General features: G+C 39.7%; 1 protein-coding gene across 2 annotated transcripts in view; it reads right to left on the reverse strand.

Moving 5' to 3' along the window:
* Positions 1 to 19,691, reverse strand: part of ZFP1 (ZFP1 zinc finger protein) — a 35,141-nt gene extending 15,450 nt beyond the window's left edge. For both annotated transcript variants that reach the window (XR_014013766.1, XM_081216449.1), the window contains exons 1-2: positions 19,554 to 19,691; positions 12,965 to 13,023 (exon numbers count right to left, since the gene is read on the reverse strand). Coding sequence is in view for 1 of the 2 variants with exons in the window: in XM_081216449.1 (XP_081072575.1) it covers positions 12,965 to 12,979 (15 nt within the window). In the remaining variant the exon portion in view is untranslated. The remainder of the gene's footprint in view (positions 1 to 12,964; positions 13,024 to 19,553) is intronic.
* Between the last annotated feature and the right edge of the window lie 5,063 nt (positions 19,692 to 24,754).

Here is a 24,754-nt window from a genome sequence, read left to right on the forward strand (position 1 = left end):
TGAGCCATGGCCGCTAAGCCTGAGCGTCCGGAGCCTGTGCTCTGCAACGGGAGAGGCCACAACAGTGAGAGGCCCGTGTACAGAAAAAAAAAAAAAAAAATGGTGCTGGGAAAACTGGACAGCTACACGTCAAAGAATGACATTAGAACATTCTCTAACACCATACACAAAAACAAACTCAAAGTAGATTGAAGAGCTAAATGTAAGGCCAGATACCATAAAACTCTTGGAGGAAAACAGGCAGAACACTCGGACATAAATGGCAGCAGTACCTTTTTTGATCCACTTCCTAGAGGAATGAAAATAAAACAATAAACAAATGGGACCTAATTAAAGTTAAAAGCTTTTGCACAGCCAAGGAAACCATAAACAAAAAGGCAACCCACAGAATGGGAGAAAATACTTGCAAACAAAGCAACCAACAAGGGATTAATCTCCAAAATATACAAACAGCTCATGCAGCTCAAGAGCAAAAACACCACCCAATCAAAGAATGGGCAGAAGATCGAAATAGACATTTTTCCGAAGAAGACACATAAAATGCCAAAAAGCACGTGAAAAAATGCTCAACATTGCTAATTATTAAAGAAGTGCAAATCAAATCTACAACGAGGCATCACCTCAGAACAGTCAGAATGGCCATCGTCAAAAAGTCTACAAACAACAAATGCTGGAGAGTCTGTGGAGAAAAGAGAACCCTCCTACACTGCTGGTGGGAATTTTAAATTGGTACTGCCACTATGGAGAACAGCACAGAGGTTCCTTAAAAAACTAAAAATAGAGCTACCACATGACCCAGCAATCCCACTCCTTGGCATATATCCAAAGAAAAGCATACTTCAAAAAGATACATGCACCCCAATGTTCACTGCAGCACTACTTACAAAAGCCAAGACGTGGAAGCAACCTAAGTATCCATCAACAGAGGAACGGATAAAGACGACGTGGTACACACACACACACACACACACACACACAGAGGAATATTACTCAGCCAAAAAAAGAATGATATAATGCCATTTGAAGCAACACAGATGGATCCAGAGATGATCATACTAAGTGAAGTAAGTCAGAGAAAGAAAAATATATGAAATCACACATGTGAAATCTAAAAAAATGATACAAATGAACTTATTTACAAAACAGAAAGACTCACAGACTTAGAAAACAAATTTATGGTTACCAAAGTGGAAAGGTGGGGAGAGGGATAAATTAGGAGGCTGGGATTAACATATACACACTACTCTATAACAGGGGGGCGGAGTCAAGATGGTGGTGTGGGACGACGCAGAGTTCACATCTCCCCACAACTAGGGCACCTGCCAGACACTGGTGGGGGACCTTGACGCCCAAGGAGACGGGAGGAATGCCCAAGCAAACCGGTAGGACATGGGGGGACTGAGCGGGGAGGAGAAGTGGAGGCCAGACAGGACCAGCACCCTGAGGGGTGGCTGAGAGTGGGGGAGGGGTTCGCGTGCCTGGAAGGACCCTTGGGGGCTCAGAGCAGGGGGGAGTGCGCCCAGCATTTCCCCTGCCCAATCGGCCGGAGAAGTCTGCCCGGATCTCGGGCTAGGTCCTATGCCTTCAGAGGCCCCCTCTGGGCCGCGTTGGTCCTAGGGGCAAGGAGGCAGGTCAGGGGAGAACAGGAGAAGCAGGAAGGAGGGGCCCTCCAGGACCAGAGGAGCGGGAGAGGAGCGGAAGGCATTGGCCCCACCAGCTCTGGTCCAGGAAGCCTGCTGAGCTCCCATACCGGGTCCCCCACCCTCCAAAGACCCCTCCAGGCCGCGTGGGTCCTGGGGGCATAGAAAGAAAGCTGGGGGAGAACAGGAGGTCGGGGGGAGAACGCAGGTGGGAGAGGCCCTCCAGGACCAGAGGAGCAGGAGAAGAGTGGAAAGCACAGACCCGCCCACTCAGGCCCAGGAAGCCTGCTGGACTCCCAGGTGGGGTCCCCCGCTCTCTGAGACGAGAGGCATGCCTTGGCCCCTTCTGTTCCGTTGAGCTTAAGCTCCACCCCCCACACCGCCCAGGGCCTTTTCCAGCCCTGTAGGTCCTAACCATAGGCCCCACCTACCACACAAACCCCGCCCCTGCATAGGCCCCACCCTCCACAGCCAAGGCCTTTTCCACTTTTTTTTTCTTCTCTTTTTTACTATTGAGGTTGTTTTACCTTCCAGTTGTTGTTACATTTTTACTTTTATATTCTTTCTAACATATCTATTAATTTCCTAGCCTAAATTTATTTTTGAACTCTTTGTTACTGTTCTTTTCTTTTTTTCCCACCATGCACGGCTTGCAGGATCTTGAGTCATTAGCTGGGGGCTGGGCCGAAGCTCCAGCGGTGGGAGCTCTGAATCTGAACCACTGTACTGACAGAGAACGTCAGACCCCAAGGAATATTCATTGAAGTCGCCCGGAGGTCATCATATCGGCACCAAGACCCAGCCCTACCCAACAGCCTACAAACTATAGTGTTGGAAGCTTCAGGCCAAACAAACAGTAAGACAGGAACACAATCCCACCAATCAGAAAAAAAAAAAAAAAAAGAGAGCAAAAAAATATGTCACAAATGAAGCAAGGTAAAAACCTACAAGATCAAATAAATGAAGAGGAAATAGGCAATCTACCTGAAAAAGAAATCAGAGTAATGAAAGTAAAGATGATTCAGAATCTCAGAAATAGAATGGAGGCATGGACTGAGAAAATACAGGAAATGTTTAACAAAGATCTAGAAGAACTAAAGAACAAACAAACACAGATGAACAACACAATAACTGAAATGAAAACTACAGTAGAAGGAATCCATAACAAGATCACATAGTCATTATACACTCTACTGTTTACCTTGTATTTCTCATTTATCTCAATTCTACGAAAATTTTACATATTTAATTATCACCACTGGTTGTGGTGTAGTTATCTCTTCATTATGGCTGTTCAAGTTCAATCTCCAGGTGATTCTTCAGGAAGGCCTCAGGCTTTCTCTGAATTATTAAATGCTAATCACAGTTTTTTAAAAAAAGGAATCAACAGAATAAAAGAGGCAGAAGAAAGAGTAAGTGAGCTGGAAGACAAAATGGTGGGAATAACTGCCAAGGAACAGAATAAAGAAAAAAGAATGAAAATAACTGAAGACAATTATCAGACACCTCAGGGACAACACTAAACGCACCAACATTCGAATTATAGGGGTCCCAAAAGAAGAAGAGAAAAAGAAAGGGTCTGAGAAAATATTTGAAGAGATTTATACTGGAAAACTTCCCTAATATGGGAAAGGAATAGTCACCGAAGTCCAGGAAGCACAGAGAGTCCCATACAGGATAAACCCTAGGAGAAACACACCAAGACACGTTAATCAAACTAACAAAATTTAATTAAAAAAATATTAAAAGCAAGGGCAAAACAAAAAGTAACATACCAAGGAATCCCCATAAGGTTATCAGCTGATTTTTCAGCAAAAACTCTGCAGGCCAGAAGGGAGTGGTAGAATATACTTAAAGTAATGAAAGAAAAAACCTACAACCAAGATTACTCTACGCAGCAAGAATCTCATTCAGATTAGATGGAGATCAAAAGCTTTTCAGACAAGCAAAAGTTAAAGGAATTCAGCACCACCAAACCAGCTTTACAGCAAATGCTAAAAAACTTCTCTAGGCACGAAACACAAGAGAAGAAAAAGACCCACAAAAACAAACCCACAACAATTAAGAAAATGGTAATAGGAACATACATATTGATAATAACCTTGAATGTAAATGGACTAAATGCCCCAACCAGAAGACACACACTGGCTGAGTACATACAAAAACAAGACTCATATATATGCTGTCTACAAGAGACCCACTTCAGACCCAGGGAAACATACAGACTGAAAGTGAAGGGATGAAAAAGATATCCAATGCAAATGGAAATCAAAAGAAAGCTGGAATAGCAATAGTCATATCAGATAAAAGAGACAAGGAAGGACACTACATAATGATCAAGGGATCAATCCAAGAAGAAGATATAACAATTATAAGTATTTATGCACCCAACATAGGAGCACCTCAATACATAAAGCAAATGTTAACAACCATGAAAGGGAAAATCGACAGTAACACAATATAATAGTAGTGGACTTTAACACCCCGCTTATAACAATAGACAGATCATCCAAACAGAAAATAAATAAGGGAACACAAGCTTTAAATGACACAATAGATGAGACAGATTTAACATTCCACCCAAAAGTGGCAGAATACACTTTTTCTCAAGTGCACACGGAACATTCTCCAGGATAGATCACATCTTGGATCACAAATCAAGCCTTGGAAAATTTAAGAAAATTGAAATCGTATCAAGTATCTTTTCTGACCACAATGCTATGAGACTGGAAATCAATTACCAGAAAAAAACTGTAAAAACCACAATACATGGAGGCTAAAGAGTGTGCTACTATATAACCAAGAGATCACTGAAGAAATCAAAGAAAAAATAAAAAAATACACAGAAACAAATAACAATGAAGACACGACGACCCAAAACCTATGGGATGCAGCAAAAGCGGTTGTAAGAAGGAAGTTTATAGCAATTCAATCTCACCTCAAGAAACAAGAAAAATCTCAAATAAATAATCTGACCCTACACTTAAAACAACTAGGGAAAAAAGAACAAAGAAAACCCCAAGTCAGTAGAAGGAAAAAAAATCATAAAGAGCAGAAATTAATGAAACAGAAACACAGAAAACAATAGCAAAATTCAATAAAACTAAAAGCTGATTCTTTGAGAAGATAAACAAAATTGATAAACCCTTAGCCAGACCCACCAAAAACAAAAAGGGAGAGGATGCAAATCAATAAAATTAGAAATGATAAAGGAGAAATCACAACTGACACCACAGAAATACAAAGGATTGTAAGAGACTACTACAAGCAGCTATATGCCAATAAAATGGACAACCACGAAGAAATGGACAAATTCTTGTAAAGGTACAATTTTCCAAGACTGAACCAGGAAGAATTAGAAAATATAAACAAACCTACCACAAGTAATGAAATTGAAACCGTAATTAAAAATCTTCCAACAAACAAAAGTCCTGGACCAGATGGCTTCACAGACGATTTCTATCAAACATTTAGAGAAGAGCTAACACCAATCTTTCTCATACTCTTCCAAAAAATTGCAGAGGGAAGAACACTCCCAAATTCATTCTACAAGCCACATTTACGCTGAAAGCAAAACCAGAAAAAGGTATCACAAAAAAAAGAAAATTATAGACTAATATCACTGATGAACACAGATGCAAAAATCCTGAAGAAAATACTAGCAAACAGAATCCAAGTACATATTAAAAGGATCATACACCATGATCAAATGGGATTTATTCCAGGGATGCAAGGATTCTACAATATACAGAAATCAATCAATATGATACACCATATTAACAAATTAAGGAATAAAAACCATAGGATCATCTCAATAGATGCAGAAAAACCTTGTCACAAAATTCAATACCCATTTATAATAAAAACTGTCCAGAAAATGGGCATAGAGCAAACCTACCTCAACATAATAAGGGCCATATATGACAAACCCACAGCAAACATCATACTCAATGTGAAAAACTGAAAGCATTTTCACTAAGATCAGGAACAAGACAAGGATGTCCACACTCACCACTCTTATTCAACATAGTTTTGGAAGTCACAGCCATGGCAATCAGAGAAGAAGAAATAAAAGGAATACAAATTGGAAAATAAAAAGTAAAACTGTCACTGTTTGCAGATGACATGATACATACACAGAAAATCCTAAAGATGCTACCAGAAAATTACTAGAACTAATCAATGAATTTGGTAAGGATACAAAATTAATGCACAGAAATCTCTGGTATTCTTATACCCTAACATTGAAAAATCAGAAAGAGATATTAAGGAAACACTCCCATTTACCACTGCAACAAAAAGAGTAAAATACCTAGGAATAAACTTACCTAAGGAGGGGAAAGACTTGTACTTTGAAAACTGAAATACACTGATGAAAGAAACCAAAGACAACATAAACAGATGGAGAAATATAGCATGTTCTTGGACTGGAAGAATCAATATTGTGAAAATGACTACACTACCAAAAGCAATCTACAGATTCAATGCAACCCCTATCAAACTACCAATGGCATTCTTCACAGAATTAGAACAAAAAATCTTATAATTCGTATGGAAACACAAAAGACCCCGAATAGCTAAAGCAATCTTGAGAAAGAAAAACGGAGCTGGAGAAATCAGGCTCCCCAACTTCAAACTATACTACAAAGCTAAAGTAATCAAGAGAGAATGGTACTGGCACAAAAAGAGAAATATAGATCAATGGTACAGGATAGAATGCCCAGCAATAAACCCAATCACATATAGTCACCTAATTTATGACAAAGGAGGCAAAAACATACAATGGAGAAAAGACAGCCTCTTCAATAAGTGGTGCTGGGAAAACTGGACAGCTACATGTACAAGAGTGAAATTAGAACACTACCTAACACCATACACAAAAATAAACTCAAAATGGATTAAAGACCTAAATGTAAGATCAGACACTATAAAACTCTTAGAGAAAAACATAGGAAAAACACTTTTTGACATAAACCACAGCAAGATCTTTTTTGACCCACCTCCTGGAGTAATAAAAATAAAAACAAAAATAAACAAATGAGGCCTAATTAAACTTAAAACCTTTTGCACAGCAAAGGAAACCATAAAGAAGATGAAAGACAACCCTCAGAATGGGAGAAAATATCTGCAAGTGAAACAACAGACAGAGGATTAATCTCTAAAATATACAAACCACTCATGGAGCTCAATATCAAAAAAAACAAACAACCCAATTAAAAAAGGGGCGGAAGACCTAAATAGACATTTCACCAAAGAAGACACAGAGATGGCCAAGAGGCACATGAAAAGATGGTCAACATCACTAATTATTAGAGAAATGCAATTAAAACTACAATGAGGTATCACCTTACACTGGTCAGAATGGCCATTATCAAAAAATCTAGACACAGTAAATGCTGGAAAGGGTGTGGTGAAAAGGGAACCCTGCTGTATTGTTCGTGAGAATGTAAACTGATACAACTACTAGGGAGAACAGTATGGAGGTTCCTTAAAAAACTAAAAATTGAACTACCATATGACCCAGCTATCGCACTACTGGGTATATACCCTGAGAAAACCATAATTCAAAAAGAGACATGTACCACAATGTTTATTGCAGCACTATTTACATTAGCCAGGACATGGAAGCAACCTAAATGTCCATCAACAGATGAATGGATAAAGAAGATGTGGCACGTATATACAATGGAATATTACTCAGCCATAAAAAGAAACGAAATTGAGTTACTTGTAGTGAGGTGGATAGACCTAGAGTCTGTCATACAGAGTGAAGTAAGTCAGAAGGAGAAAAACAAATACCATACGCTAACACATATATACGGAATCTAAAAAAAAAAAAAAAAAAAAAAGGTACTCATGAACCTAGTGGCAGGGCAGGAATAAACATAGACACAGAGAATGGAGTTGAGGACATGGGGAGGGGAGAGGGAAGCTAGGGCGAAATGAGAGCAGCATCAACATACATACACGACCAGATGTGAAGCAGAGAGCTACTGGGAAGCAGCTGCATAGCACAGGGAGATCAGCTCGGTGCTATGTGACGACCTAGAGGGGTGGGATAGGGAGGGTGGGAGGGAGGCTCAAGAGGGAGGGGATATGGGGATATATGTATGCATATGGCTGATAAACTTTGTTGTACAACAGAAACTAACACAGTATTGTGAAGCAATTATACTCCAATAAAGATGTATTTTAAAAAAGTAAACAAAATAAAATCAAGTGGATAATCAGGGACTTCCCTGGTGGTCCAGTGGGTAAGACTCCGCGCTCCCAATGCAGGGGGCCTGGGTTCGATCCCTGGTCGGGGAACTAGATTCCACATGCATGCTGCAACTAAGAAGTCCGCATGCCGCAACTAAAGATCCTGTGTGCTGCAACGAGGATCCTGCATGCTGCAACTAAGACCAGGCGCAACCAAAATCAATCAATCAATCAATCAATCAATAATTTTAAAAAAAGATAATCAACAAGGATCTACTGTATAGCACAGTGTACTCTAATAACCTATATGGGAATAGAATCTGAAAAAGAATAGATATATGTATGTTTAACTAAATCACTTTGCTGTACACCTGAAACACAACATTGTAAGTCAAATATACTCCAATATATATATATAAAAAAAGGTAGGTATGGCTATATTTAAATCAGACAAGGGGTATGACCAGAGATAAAGAGGGACATCCCAAAATGATAGAATGGTAAATCCATCTGGAAGGTAGAAAAATCGTAAGTGTGCATGCACTCAATAAATGCACATGAACTCAATACTGCTTCAAATTACATCAAGCAAAAACGGACAGAACTAAAGTGAAGAATGGACAAATCCACCTTCATATTATCTATCAACCAAGTATCAGATCAGAATGAAGACACTTTCAGAAAAGCAAAGTTTAAAAAAATATTATTTCTCACATACCCTTTCTCAAGAAGCTACTGAAGAATCTACTCCAATAAAATAGTAATTCAAAAAAGACAAACACAGGGGAAAAGGCAAACAAAAGATCAATAGGAAAGGTGAAGGAAATCCCTAGGAGGAGTCTGAAGGAGATTGCAGAATGGTAGTGATTCTCCATTAATACTAAATTGTTTGTCATACAGATTGGAATAGTGTGATTCAAAAGCAGGTATTTTGAGGGCTGTCTTAAGATGTCTAGTGACATTGGATCACCTTGTTAACCGGAGGGCAGAATACCTTGGTGATCCTGGCCCAGCTTCTTATCTGTTGGGGTTGGTTTAACTTTGGTTTGGCTTGTCTTGAACAAGTCCTGATGACATCTATCTCTCCCCTCCACACCAGGCTGCCTTGGATCACATGAGGACACTCATTTCGTCTCACAGAAGTACTCTGCTTTGATCTACTCCTGAGAGTTGGCAGTTGACTAGTGAGCTAAGAAGCAGAGAACACTGAGCAGCCCACTCACTCTAATTATATTCTTGTCAGACATTCAATACCTGATTCACACTCTGACCCTGCCAGATGGTCCAACCATGTGAGCCCTATGTTTTCCTATGTCTTTCATGACCTTGCCAATGACTTCTCCAAATGAGATTTTTGTAAACTCTCAGAAAAACTGAAGCCAGACTATGACTCAGGGACTCTATTCAGCTCATCTCCTAGGCGCCTTTATTCAATAGTAGCAGAATTTCTACACACAATTAGATTTGTGCTTGCTTGATAAGTTTTGCCACATTGCTCCCCAGTAAGTCTGTACCACTTTTTACTACCACAAACAATGCATGAGTGGTTTCACCTCTCTATAGCTAACACTGGCTAATATATCTTGAAAAAACAATGACAAAAATCTTAAGTCTTGCTAAAGGAAACATGGGTACATAAAAGGACATCTTTTAGACTGTATACATCTAGAAAAAGAAAAAAAACTCCACCAATCAGACAAAAAATTATGCAATATAAATCACAGTCATAGTTTTTCAAAACTGAATTTTGTATTGATTAGGGATATATACATACATGGTAAAATCTTTGAGGAAAGCAAGGGAATAAATAACAAAAATGTCAAGATAGTGGCTACCTACTAGCAGGATTCAATCAGAGAATGTATCATAAAGAACAGATAAGGACTTCCCTGGTGGCACAGTGGTTAAGACTCCACGCTCCCAATATGCAGGGGGCCCGGGTTCGATCCCTGGTCAGGGAACTAAATCCCACATGCATGCCACAACTAAGAGTTTGCATGCCACAACTAAGGAGCTGGAGAGCCACAACTAAGAAGCCCACCTGCTACAACTAAGGAGCCCACACTAAGACCTAGCACGACCAAATAAATAAATACTTTTTAAAAAGAACAGATAATGTTCTATTTCTTAATGTGAGTGCCCATTTATTCTTTAATGTATACATATTTTTATACATGTTATAACATGTATAAAGAGTATTATAATGCTTTATACACTCATCTGTATACATATTACATTACACAATAAAAAAAATCAGAAAAAAATGAGGAAACTCTATGCTCTGATATGGAAAGACTTCAAAAATATGTTATTGAGTGATAAAAACACACATAACCAAGAGAATGAAAAGACAAAGACATCTTTGCGAAACACATACCTGATAAAAGATTGATATCTGAAATATATAAAGAACTCTCAAAACTCAACAATATGAAAACAAACAACCTGATTTAAAAATGGGCCAAAGTGCAGCCAGTATGGAAAACAGTATGGAGGTCCCTCAGAAAACTAAAAATAGAATTACCATATGATCCAGCAATCCCACTCCTGGGCATATATCACCAGACAAAACTATAATTCAAAAAGATACATGCACCCCTATGTTCATAGCAGCACTATTCACAATAGCCAAGACATGGAAGCAACCTAACTGTCCATTGACAGAGGAATGGATAAAGATATAGTACATATATACAATGGAATACTATTCAGCCATAAAAAAGAACGAAAAAATGCCATTTGCAGCAACATGGATGGACCTAGAGATTACAATACTAAGTGAAATAACTCAGAGAAAGACAAGTATCATATGATATCACTTATATGTGGAATCTAAGATATGACACAAATGAACCTTTCTGTGAAACAGAAACAGAATCACGGGTTGGGAGAGAGATGCAGTGGGAGGTTGGGGTTAGCAGATGTAAGCTATTAGGTAAACAACAAGGTCCTACTGTATGGAACAGGAAACTATATTCAATATCCTATGATAAACCATAATGGAAAAGAATATTTAAAAAAACAATGTATATATAACTGAATTACTTTGCTGTACAGCAGAAATTAACACAATATTGTAAATCAACTGTACTTCAATAAAATAAATTTTTTAAAAGGGCCAAAGACCTTAACAGACACCTCACTAAAGAAGATATACAGGTGGCAAATAAACACATGTGAAGATACTCAACATCATGTCATATCATCAGAGAATTATAAATTACAACAACAATAAAACACTGTTAAATGCCTATTAAAGAGCCAAAGTTCCGGACTTCCCTGGTGGTCCAGTGGGTAAGACTCCACGCTCACAATGCAGGGGGCCCAGGTTTGATCCCCAGTTGGGGAACTAGATCCCGCACACATGCCGCAACTAAGAAGCCCGCATGTCACAACTAAGACCCGGCGCAGCCTAAATAAATAAATAAATAATAAATAAATGAATATAAAATAATTAAAAAGGGGCTTCCCTGGTGGCACAGTGGTTGAGAGTCCGCCTGCTGATGCAGGGGACATGGGTTCATGCCCTGGTCCGGGAAGTTCCCACATGCCGCGGAGCGGCTGGGCCCGTGAGCCATGGCTGCTGCGCCTGCGCGTCCGGAGCCTGTGCTCCGCAGCGGGAGAGGCCACAACAGTGAGAGGCCCGTGTATCGCAAAAATAAATAATAATAATAATAATAATTTTTTTTAAAAAGTGGCCAAAGTTCACAACACTGACGACACCAAATGTTGACGAGGATGTGGAGCAACAGGAACTCTCACTCACTGCTGGTGGGAATGCAAATGTTAGAGCTACTCTGGAAGACAGTCTGGCAGTTTCTCACAAAACTACACATATTCTTGCTGTACACACTGGCAATTGTGTTCCTTAGCATTTACCCAAATGATTAACTTATATCCACACAAAACACTGCACAGAGATGTTTATAGCAGCTTAATTCATAATTGTCAAAACTTGGCAGCAACCAAGATGTCCTTCAATTGCTGAATGGGTAAATAAATGGTAGTACATCCAGACAATGGAATATTATTCAGTGATAAAAAGAAATGAGCTATCAAGCCATGAAAACACATGGAGGAACTTTAAATGCGTATTACTAAGTGAAAGAAACCAATTTGAAAAGGCTACATACTGACTGATTCCAACTGTATGATGTTCTAGAAAAGGCAAAACTAGGGGGACAGTAAAAAAAAAAAAAAAAAAAACCAGTGGTTTCCAGGTGCTCAAGGAAAGGTGGGGAGGGATGAATAGATGGAACACAGGGGATTTTGTGGGCAGTGAAACTATTCTGTAAGATACGATAATGGTGGATACACATCATTATGTATTTGTCAAAACGCACAGAATGCACAACACCAAAAGCAAATCCTAATGTAAACTATGAACTTTACTTAAAGTATCAATATTGGCTCATCAACTGTAACAGGTATACCACATTAATGCAAGATGTTAGTAACAGGGGAAACTGTTCAGAGGGAGAAAAGGAGTATATGGGAACTGTACTTTTCACTTAAATTTTCCATAAGCCCAAAACTGCTCTAAAAAGTTAAGTCTATTCATTAAAAGTAAAACAAAACACATATAAACAGAACAGTATGATTAATATGCTATCTTATAATAACCTATACTTATACATGTGTAAATATGTACAAATACATTCTGCAATGCCATTCAAGAAAGTAATGACAATGGAACTCATGGAAATTAGGGGGAGAATTTAAATACACATCCGGATATTTAGTGAGTTCTCTAGCATCATGCTAATCTGACCAGAAAAATAAAATACACGCTATAGTACCCTGAAGAATGCTATATGAAATAACCAGAGACAAAATAATAAGCTGTTTAATTTTTTTTCCTGGGGATGCTGTTCAAAACACCATCTATATGAAAGTCCATAAAATTTATTCAGACCTAATATTAGGGAACCGAGGAAATGGTATTCATAATCAATGCAAGACACTTCATTAACTTGATTTACTTTTTGGCTGCTGGTATTGATTACTCTTACTATGTTTTCCTGAGTTTTACTCATTTATACCTTTCTATTTCATTTTCTAGGTCCTTATAAACTTCCTCAAATGCACAGAAAAATAAAATTGGGAATAAACAAACAACTCACCTGGCATTTGTTCATTTTCTACAGCTTTTGGGTAAAGGCAGAGAACTATGAAGGCAGAACTGAAATAGAGGAAAAAGAAAGGTATTGTTATTAAAGATCTGACCTGCCTCAGAACTTCTTCTTTTTTTTTTTTGCAGTACGCGGGCCTCTCACTGTTGTGGCCTCCCCCGCTGCGGAGCACAGGCTCCGGACGCGCAGGCTCAGTGGCCACGGCTCATGCCGCTCTGCGGCATGTGGGATCTTCCTGGACCGGGGTACGAACCCGTGTCCCCTGCATCGGCAGGCAGACTCTCAACCACTGCGCCACCAGGGAAGCCCTGCCTCAGAACTTCTAGAATGACTTGTTTGGAAATCCTTACACATCACCTGAGAAAATACCACCTCCTGAGCTAGTCCTTTTGCCTGTTCAGAAGGGGCAAAAAGGATCATGCTGGCAGCACTCACGTTCAATCAAACATTATGAAATATCCAAAAAGGTAAGACTAAGACAACCCACTATCAACTGACAAAACAGTCAAAAGAAACCATGACTGATTAAATTATTGGACAGGGAATTTAAAACTATGATTCATATATTAAAGCTTTAAAGGAAAAGATTTACAAAATGAATGAACAGAGAATTTCAAGAGATGGAAACTTGAAGAGAAAAATGGAAATGCTAAGAAAAGCACAGTAACAGAGTTGAAAGAATACCTTCAATAGGTATTACAACAGAGTTGAGGAACTTTTCAGTAAATCTGAAGATAGGTCAAAAGAAATTACCCAAACTGATACACAAAGAGAAAGCAAAGGGGGAAAAAAAGGACAGAGAATCCAAGGGCTGTAGTACAATATCAAATGGCCTAACAAAAATGTATTGGGATCCCAGGGACTTTCCTGGTGGTCCAGTAGTAAAGAATCTTTCTCCCAATGCAGGGAACGCGGGTTCGATCCCTGGTTGGGGAGCCAAGATCCCACATGCCGCAGGGCAATTAAGCCCTTGCACCGCAACTACTGACCTCATGAGCCTCAACTAGAGAGCCCGTGTGCCGCAAACTACACAGCACATGCGCAACTAGAGAGAGAAAAACCCGCATGCCACAGCTAGAGAGAAGCCCATGTGCTGCAACGAAGTGCCCAAGTGCTGCAACAAAAAATCCTGCTTGCTGCAACTAAAACCTGATGTAGCCAAAAATAAATAAAATAAAATAAATAAACAATAAATCTTTTAAAAAATGTATTGGGATCCCAAAAGAAGAGAAAATGGGACAGAAGAAGTATTGAAGACATAATGACCAAGGATTTTCCAAAAATACAGAATGATATCAAACCACATATCCAAGAAACTCAGATAATTTATCCAAAAAGGATAAATATCAAAAAACAAAATAAGGGCTTCCCTGGTGGCGCAGTGGTTGAGAGTCCACCTGCCGATGCAGGGGACACGGGATCATGCCCCGGTCCAGGAAGATCCCACATGCCGCAGAGCAGCTGGGCCTGTGAGCCATGGCCGCTGAGCCTGTGCATCCAGAGCCTGTGCTCCACAGCGGGGGAGGCCACGACAGTCAGAGGCCCGTGTACCGCAAAATAAATAAATAAAATAAAATAAAATGGACACACCTGGACATACCATATTCAAACCAATGGAAACCAAAGTTAGAGAGAAATTCTTGAAAGCAGCCAGAAGAAAAACCTGACACGTTACATACAGACATACCTCATTTTATTGCTTGTCACAGATAGCCTTTTTTTTTTTTTTTTTTTAAACAAATTGAAGGTTTGTGGTAACTTTGCATTGTCAGATGATGGTCAGCATTTTTTAGTAATAAAGTACTTTTAAATTAAGGTATGCACATTGTTTTTTAGACATAATGATATTGCACACTTAATAGACTGCAGTATAAGGTAAACATGACTTTTATATGCACTGCGAAACCAAAATATTCATATGACTTGCTTTATTGCAGTGATCTGGAACTGAATTAAAGAACCACAGAGAATTTCTCATCAGAAACTATACAAGCTGGAAGACAATGTAGTGACATCTTTAAAGTACTTTAAAAAAGAAAAAAAAAAAGAAGGAAAGAAAAAGCTACCAATCCAGTATTCTATACCCAGCAAATACATCTTTCAAAAAATAAAAGTGAAAATAAAAACCTTTTCAAACAAACAAAAACAGAAAATTCATTACAGTAGACCTGTACTACAAGAAATATTTAAAGAAGTTCTTCAGGTAGAAGGAATATGATAACAGACAGAAATGTGGATCTACACAAAGAAATAAAGATCTCTGGGAATGGTTAAAATGAAGAGAAATATAAAAGACTTTTTTTTCTTTTAATCAATCTAAAAGATACTTGACTGTATAAAGCAAAAAGAGTAAAAAAGTTTTGTGAACTTATAGCATATGTAAAATATATGACAATAATAGCACATAGATGAGATGATGAAATTGTTGATGGCAGTATATTAAGGATCTTACATTACACACAAAGCAATAGACTATATTTAAAGGTTCACTGTGATTCACTCAAGAAGTTTATTTAAACCTTAGGGCAACCACAAAAAAATTTAAAGAGGTATAAACAATAACCAAATAGTGGGGAAAAATATGGATTCATGAAAAACTACCACTAAATCCAAAACCAGTCAGAAAAAGAGGAAAATAGGAACAAAGACCAGATGGGCCAAGTACAAGAAAACTACCAAGATGGTAGATTTTAACCCAACCATGTCAATAATTCATTGTACAAACACACCAATTAAATGACAAAGGTTGCCAAACTGGATAAAAAAGACCAAACTACGTGCTGTCTAAAAGCAATGTGTTTGGGACTTCCCTGGTGGCATAGTAGTTAAGAATCTGCCTGCCAATGCAGGGGACACGGGTTCGATCCCTGGTCCGGGAAGATCCCACATGTCCCGGAGCAACTAAGCCCATGTGCCACAACTACTGAGCCTGTGCTCTAGAGTCCGCACACCACAACTATTGAGCCCGCACGCCACAACTACTGAAGCCCCCATGCCTAGAGCCCGTGCCCTGCAACGAGAAGCCACCGCAATGAGAAGCCCACACACTGCAATGAAGAGTAGCCCCTGCCTGCTGCAATTAGAGAAAGCCTGCACACAGCAATGAAGACCCAACACAGCTAAAAATAAATAAAATAAAAGCAATGTGTTTTAAATATAAAAACAGTGACGAAATAAAATTTTAAGGCAGAACAAGAAATTTAAACATAAAATTCTGTCCTTTGGGCCTCCTCCCTCTCTGTTTAGTGTGCAATGTCCAGCCCCATTACACATTAACCAGACCTTCTCAAAGATGGGAATGCCTACTCAACCATAAAGATCTTTTTTTCTTTCTTCTGATGCTAGCAATGTAACTTCTTAAAAGATTAACATTCTTTCTCAACTCTGTAAGGGGGTCATGATGACTTGCTGCTTGCTTTGTATGTGCTTACCTGGACTACTGTATATTGGTGAACTTTATGTCAGTACGTCATTTTGATGTATGATCCTTTGTCTCAAAAAATGTATATGACTGTGCCTTCAACTTCTAACAGGCAGGACAATTCTCAGAGCTTCTTAGAGTCTGTCTCCTGGGTTACAATCCTCAGGTTGGCTCAAATAAAATTCTCTTCCTTCTTGATTGTTAATTGAATTTTCAATAATAGCTAGATCAAAAGTAAAAGGATAAAAAAAGATATTCCTTGGGACTTCCCTGGCAGTCCAGGGGTTAAGACTCCACGCTTCAAATGCAGGGGGCACAGGTTTGATCCCTCGTTGGGGAACTAAGATCCTGCATGCCACAAGGCACAGCCAAAATAAGAAGAAATAAAAAATAAAAAATGATATTCCTTGCACATACTAATCAAAAGAAAGTAGGACTGATTAATATCAAGCTAAGTAGACTTAATAAGAAATATTATCAGGGATAAAGTGTGATATTATATGTCACTGTGATAAATGACACATGATTAATGTATCAAATCACCAGAACACATAACAATCCTAAATGTATATGCACAAAAGAACTTCAAAATACAAGAAGCAAAAGTTGATAAAACTGAAAAAATAAATAGATAAACCACAATTATAGCTGGAGGCTTCAATATTCTTTTCTCAGTAGGTGACAACAGAGGTAGATAAAAAACCAGTAAGGATACAGAAGAACTCAACCACACTATCAACCACCCTGACCCATTTAGTATTGACAGAAAACTCTACCACCAACACAGCACAATAGTCATTAAAGTACATAAAAAACATTCCCAGGGACTTCCCTGGTGGTCCAGTGGTTAAGACTCCACACTCCCAATGCAGGGAGCCCAGGTTCAATTCCTGGTCAGGGAACTAGACCCTGCATGGCACAAGAAAGAGCCCACATGCCGCAACTAAAAAGATCCTGCATGCAGCAACGAAGACCCGGCACAGCCAAATAAATAAATTAATTAATTTTTTAAAAATCCCCAAGGTAGATCATATCCTTACCCATGAAACAAATCTCAAGTTTTAAAGAACTGAAATACATAACAAAGTATATTTTTTGACCAAAACAGAATTAAATTAGAAATCAATAATAGAAAAAGATGTAGAAAATCCCCTAATGTTTGGAAATTAAATAACAAATTTCTAAATAACCAATGGGTGAAAAAGGAAGTAACAAGGAAAGTTTAAAAAAAACAACAACAGGGGCTTCCCTGGTGGCGCAGTGGTTGGGAGTCCGCCTGCCAATGCAGGGGACACGGGTTCGTACCCCGGTCCGGGAGGATCCCACATGCTGCGGAGCGGCTGGGCCCGTGAGCCACGGCCGCTGAGCCTGCGCGTCTGGAGCCTGTGCTCCGCAACGGGAGAGGCCGCAACAGTGAGAGGCCCGTGTACCGCAAAAAACAACAACAACAACAACAACAACACAGAATTGAATGGAAATGAAAACAAAACATACCAGAATTTGAGGAATGCAGCTAAAGCAGTATTTAGAGAACAGTATTTAGAGGACATTTATAGCATTAAAACCAATGTCAAGGGACTTCCCTGGTGGCGCAGTGGTTAGGAATCCGCCTGCCAATGCAGGGGACACAGGCTCGAGCCCTGGTCCAGGAAGATCCCACATGCCGCAGAGCAACTGGGCCTGTGTGCCACAATTGCTGAGCCTGCGCTCTAGAGCCTGCGAGCCACGACTGCTGAGCCCATGTGCCACAGCTGCTGAGGCCCGCACGCCTGGAGCCAGTCTCCGCAACAAGGGGGGGCACTGCAATGAGAGGCCTGTGCACCGCAACGAAGAGTAGCCCCCGCTCACGTCAACTGGAGAAAGCCCACACACAGCAACGAAGACCCAACGCAGCCAGAAAAAAAAAAAACCAATGTCAAGAATAATCGAGATGTTACTACAGATGCTACAGACATTAAAAAGTTATTCTTTCACAATAAAAATTGATAAACATTAGCTACGTTAATTAAGGAGAAAAAGGAGCAATCCCAAATACACAAAATAAGAAAACTGGGAAATATCAACAAACTCAAGAGAAAAAAGATGAAATAATGGAAAAAAAATTCCATCTTCAATAGCAATAAATTACTACATAAGAATAAAGTTAATAAAAATGCAAATATTTTATGAAAAAACTTATAAAGCGCTGGCAAGGCGGAAAAATGAAAGAGGAACAAATGGGAAGGACTACAGTAAAATCCAACATCATAAAGGTGTCCATTCCCCCTAATTAAATGTAATCATTAACTGGGTCATAATAAAAGTACCAACAAATTTCTTTAAAATATAACTTATTCTAAAGTACCAGTGGTAATCATTAGTAAAACTTGTATAATCTCAAAGTAGTGAAGGCTTTTGGGTGTCATAAAAAGGAAGAGCAGTAAATTCAACCATAAAGAAATTCAAAACGCCTCCATGGCAAAAACCACCAATAAGCAAAATTAAAAGGCAAATGAAAAAATATTCCCCATTCATATGACAAAATACCAGCTGGCTGTGTGACCTTGGGTAAATCACTTCACCAGAGACTTCACTTTTCCTTCTGTTGAAACTGAGGAACTAAGCGAAGACACAGGGTAGGTGTGAGGATTGGGCGAACACTTCAGCTGAAAAGCCTCTTGCAAAGAGGTCACAGGTCTTACTCATTCAGCAATTTGCGCATCAGGAAACTTGCGAAACCTTTCAAGCCTCCCTCCACCCCGCGAGGCCCTGGGCAGCCGCACGCGGCATCCGGGCGCTGCCAGGTGCGCCCGGCCCCGCCCCCAGCCTCGCCCTGCGCCCGCCCGCCCGCCCGCCCGCCGGGTTTCGGGACCTGCTCCCGCGCGGCTGGAGACCTTCGCGGCGGGTCTGAGGCGCTTTGCCTGACAAAGGGAGGAAGGCTGGCCCTCACCGCCGCCCTCCCCTTCGGCCGTTCCCGCCCCCGCACGTCCGGCCAGGCGGGCCCCGCCGGTCCCGCGCCGAGGAGAGGGCCGGGCCGCCCCGGAAACCACCCCGAGGGTCGCCGCCGCCTGCGAGTCACCGAAGTTTGGGCTTCCACCCCACGCGGGCACGAGCCCATCCCTCATCTCCTTCCCCTCGGCCCCCAGACCCCGCGGAGCTGCCTGGCAGGCCCCCTCATACCTGGAGGGGCACAGCCTCCGCTCGTGGCTAAGTGCCAGGCCGGGTCACGGCGCGGGGCGGCTAAAACGCGTGGAGACCGGAGCCCTGTCACCCACTCGCGGCGGGAGGTGGGGGAAGGGCGGCCACCGGCGCGGTTGCAGCATTGCACATGCGCAGATGTAGGGGCTGCTTGCCGTCCCAGGGTCCTCCGAGGGGTGGTCCATCGAACTTCGGGACTACATTTCCCATAAGCCTGCAGGGCCTCACCGTAGGGACTCTCAGGAAAGTCTTCACCTTGTTTAGCTGTCGGATGAGCTCTGACCAAGATAATCCCTTGGCCTGGACTTCACTTCCACCAGAGCGGTTTATGAGTTATAACCACTACCTACCCCAAAATACAAATCCTGGCTTTTAAAGATTACACAGGTAATCTATGGTAACAGCATTTAAATTAGAAAATACGTATAAAATAAAGCAAATATTACCCATAATCTCACTTCTCAAAGATAACTTTGTATGTAACATTAAGTTCACACGTTTCTGATATTTTTAAATAATAAAATCGGCCAAAAGATACCATGTGCTGCAACTTTTTTATGTTTTAGGTTTACAGTAAAATATGAGGAGATGCAGATGTTCGTCTATGAGGAACATAGAGTTCCACTATACCACCTGCACCCACACATGCATGGCCTCCTCCACTATCAACCTCCAGTACCACAGTGGTACATTTGCTACGATCGAACGTACACTGACAAATCACCCAAAGTCCATAGTTTACACTAGGGTTCACTCTGGGTATTGAACATTCTAAGGGTTTTGACAAATATATGATGACATGTATCCACCACCATAGTATCATACAGAATAGTTTCACTGCCCACAAAATCCCCTGCGCTCCATCTATTCATCCTTCCCTCCTTCTCCCTGAGTCCCTGAAAGTCACTGACCTTTTTACTGTACTCCTAGGATTGTTACCAAGTCCAAGCTGCACCGCAGGCCAATAAATCAAGAGACGTTCTTGGGGCAAGGAATAGCGACTTAACCCAGAAAACCAGCAGACGGAGAAGAAGATGAATGTGTGTCCCAAAGAACCATCTTGCCTGAGTTAGAACTCAGGCTTCTTTTACACTAAAAAGGGAGGGAGTAGGGTCAAACAGTTCCTGGTTCCCCTCAGCCTCTGGAGGGGGTATGTTAATTTCTTCTTCCTGCAGTCATTCACAGGTGGGCCTGGTCAAGAGTGGGCCTGGTCAAGATGTCTCCTGTGAGCTGAAGAAAGGTATTTTAGCTTAATACACATCACCTGGGTGGCAGGGGTTCCCAGAGATGGTCTATTATGTATAATTTAAGCTTATAGGCAACATCCCTTTAGTGATTAACTTGTAATAGAATACAAAATTTCTTCCCTATTACACTTTAGTCTTTTCCAGAATGTAACATAGTTGGTATCATTCAGTATGTAGCCTTTTCAGATTGGTTTCTTTCACTTAGCAATATGCACTTAAAGTTCCTCCATGTCTTTTCATGGCTTGATAGCTCATTTCTTTTTAGCACTGAATAATATTCCATTGTACGCATGTACCACCACTTATTTATCCATTCAGCAATTGAAGGACATCTTCGTTGCTTCCAAGTTTTGACAATTATGAATAAAGCTGCTATAAGCATCCCTGTGCAGTGTTTGGTGTGGAAATAAAATAAGTTTCTCATTTGTATAAATATCAAGGAACACAATTGTCAGATTTTATGATGAGAATATATTTTAGTTTTGTAGAAACTGCCAGACTGTCTTCCAAAATGGCTGTACCATTTTGCATTCCCACCAGCAATGAATGAGAGTTCCTGTTGCTCCACACCCCGTCAGCATTTGGTGTTGTCAGTGTTGTGGATTTTGGCCATTCTAATAGGTGTGTAGTGGTAGCAACTAGTATTTAGTTAAAACAACATATAGTCTCAAAAAGCTACTGTTACTGAACCAAACTTGGGTCTGTAGGCAAACAGTGAAGCCAGTCTATTGATACCAGGCTGTGGTGAAGGAAAGTGCAGGGTTTATTGCAAGGCCAAGCAAGGAATACAGCCGAATAATGCTTAAAACACTGGAATTCCCCAACGGCTTTTAGGGAAAGATTTTTAAAGACAGGCTGAGGGAGAGGATTGTGGGGTGTGGAGTAATCAGCTCATGGACATCTTGATGATTGATTGGTGGCGAGGTAATCAGGAGTCAACATCATCAACCTGCTGGTTTCAACCAGTTTGGGGTCTATGTGCTTGCGGTCAACATGTAGTTAACTTCTTCCACCTGGCGGAGGTTTCAGGATTTGCAAAATAGTTCAGGGATATGGTTCAAAATGTTATCTATAGCCTTTGTGAAGGAACTAAAGGTCCTTGAGTTCGTTTAGCGGCCGAACAATTATTACTTTGTCTTGCTTGACTGTTTTTCTTTGTTTTTGTATTTTCTCACTTCTCTGATTAAATTTGCTCTTTGGAACTTGGGGAAGGCCTACAAGGCTAAAGTTTTCTACAAACAAGAGGCAGGCAGAGGACACTGGTGTGGGCAGTTCTCACCTGGAAGACCCTATCATAGGGTTCTGCTCAGATATATTACTTGTACATCAATGTTCATAGCAGCACTATTTACAACAGCACAAAGATGGAAAAAACCTTAGTGCCCATCAACAGAAGAATGGATAAATAAAATGTGGTACATACATATAGTGGAATATTATTCAGCCAAAAAAAGAATGAAGTTCTGGTACATGCTACCACATGGATGAACCTTGAAAATACAAATGAAATAAGCCACATACAAAAGGACAAATATTGTATGATTCTGCTTACATAAAGTATCTAGAATAGGCAAATTCATAGAGAGAAAGTAGAGATTGCTGGGGACAAGAGTGGGGGAAGGCATGGGAGTTACTGTTTAATGGGTAGGGAGTTTCTATTTGGGATGATGAAAAAGTTCTGAAAAGAGACAATGGTGATGGATAAACAACACTGTGAATGTGCTTAACACCACTGAATTGTATACTTTAAAATGGTAAATTTCATATTATGTATATTTTACCAGAATTTAAAAAAATAATAAGCTGGGTTGAAGTGATTGTTGCATAACTCTGTAAATTACTAAAACTCAAAGTCTCAGCAAGGTATTTTTGTTATTTATTGTTTGTACCCTTTTGATTATTTTTTGTTTGACGGAATAATTCCATACTTCATCAGAAAGAAAAACAGAATACTCAGGATATTTTTTTAAAAGAGAGACTAATAACTATTAGATATAAAAATGTATTACAAAGCTAAAACATGAAAACTTTTTAGTATTGGCTCCAGAAAAAAAAAAAAGACTCAAGAGTATATACTAATTTAGGGCTTCCCTGGTGGCGCAGTGGTTGAGAGTCCGCCTGCAGATGCAGGGGACACGGGTTCGTGCCCCGGTCCGGGAGGATCCCACATGCCGCGGAGCGGCTGGGCCCGTGAGCCATGGCCGCTGAGCCTGTGCGTACGGAGCCTGCGCTCCGCAAGGGGAGAGGCCACAACAGTGAGAGGCCCGCATAACACACACACACACACACACACACACACACACACAAAAAAAAGAGTATATACTAATTTAGTGTCTGTTTTCACAGCACTTGTGAAAGATTGGAATTTTCCATGATTATTCTTGGGCAACTAATTAACAATTTGGAGAAAAAAATGTTAGATTCCTAAGACTGCATATTAGGACAATTAAGTATAAGCCGGATTCATGATTTAAATTTTAAAGTGAAAGTATCAAAGTAGTTGTAAAGAAATGATAAGGGAATGTTTTTTATATTCTTTGGGTGAGCAGCTATGACACCAAAGGCAGAAATCATCAAGGAAATAATTGACAAATTCAACTATAGAGACAAATTTTGAAAAAAATGCTATAAACAAAGTGAAAGACAAATAAGCTGGGAAAATATCCATGGTACGTGAATGAAGAAAAAGGGTAGTCTTAATTTATGAACTCCTTTTATATGTTAATTTAACCCCATTAAGAAAAATAAGCTCAGTATATGAAGAACCAATTAAAGATGAAACACACAGAATAAATTTATCAAAAATGTTTTCTCTCTACTCAAAATCAAAGAAAAACTATATGATAACATATGTAATATCATTTTGACCTATAAGTTTGGCCAATGTTTAAAAGAGTAATGAGACCCAGGATTGGAACAACTTGGAAAAAATTTTTATACAGTTCTGGTGGGACTATGGTACATAAAATCTTTCTGAAGTCCTCATTGTATCAAAAGTTAAAAAATTTAAATTATCATAGATTTTAATCTTGTACAATAATGTATATACATGAATGTTCTCACATTACAGCTTATATCTGCAAAACACTGGAAACAGTCTAAAAATCTTTCAATAGATATAATTAAATTATGATATGTAAATGGAATTTGGGGAGACATTGAAAATGATAATGTATACTAACTCCATGGGGGAAGTATCTAATGAGTTGAGAAATGAAAAAATGTAGATCACACAAGAGTATGTAGAGTGTGATCCTATTTTTGTAAAAATTATGCATATTTTAAAGACTAAATAATGAAATATACAAAAACAAAATATACACTCTTCCCCCAATAAACACACACAAAATAAACTCCCTACTGCCTTATGCATAACAACATAGAGTACTATGTGCATGGACTGTTTCTGAAGATCTTGCAAAGTTCAAAACCACATTATTTTCTATTAATTTCCTCAGGAATAAAGAAAAAGTATAGAGGATGTTTTTTAAAAAAACATATTGCATATTTTAATTTAAATGTTGCTTTAAATTTTTTTGATCTTCCACTAAGGTTTCACACTCTCTTCTCAATCAACTACCCAGCATGTCCTAGTGGTTGTTTGATCTTCCGAGCATGTTGTAATATCCACTTCCGTTCCAACAAGCACTGGCACCAACAGTAAGCACATGCTTGTATGGCACTGTTATTGGATGTAAAGAGATTTTAACTGTTATAATAGTGACTGTTTAAAGTGGAGCAAATATCCCAAAGCTCATAAATAACAGTGTGGTTAGCTCATAGATATTGACAAAAATTTTTATTTTTGTTTACGTGCTCAAATGACATTCCCATGGGGCATAGACCCTAGATCATATGATTTTATCAAAGAACTTGTATACTCTGTTATATTAAAATCCATTGGTCTTTCTTGTACTTTGAATGGATCATTTATCC

This window comes from Mesoplodon bidens (genome assembly GCF_964165515.1).
Source record: "Mesoplodon bidens genome assembly, chromosome: 18".
Classification (NCBI taxonomy): domain Eukaryota; kingdom Metazoa; phylum Chordata; class Mammalia; order Artiodactyla; family Ziphiidae; genus Mesoplodon; species Mesoplodon bidens.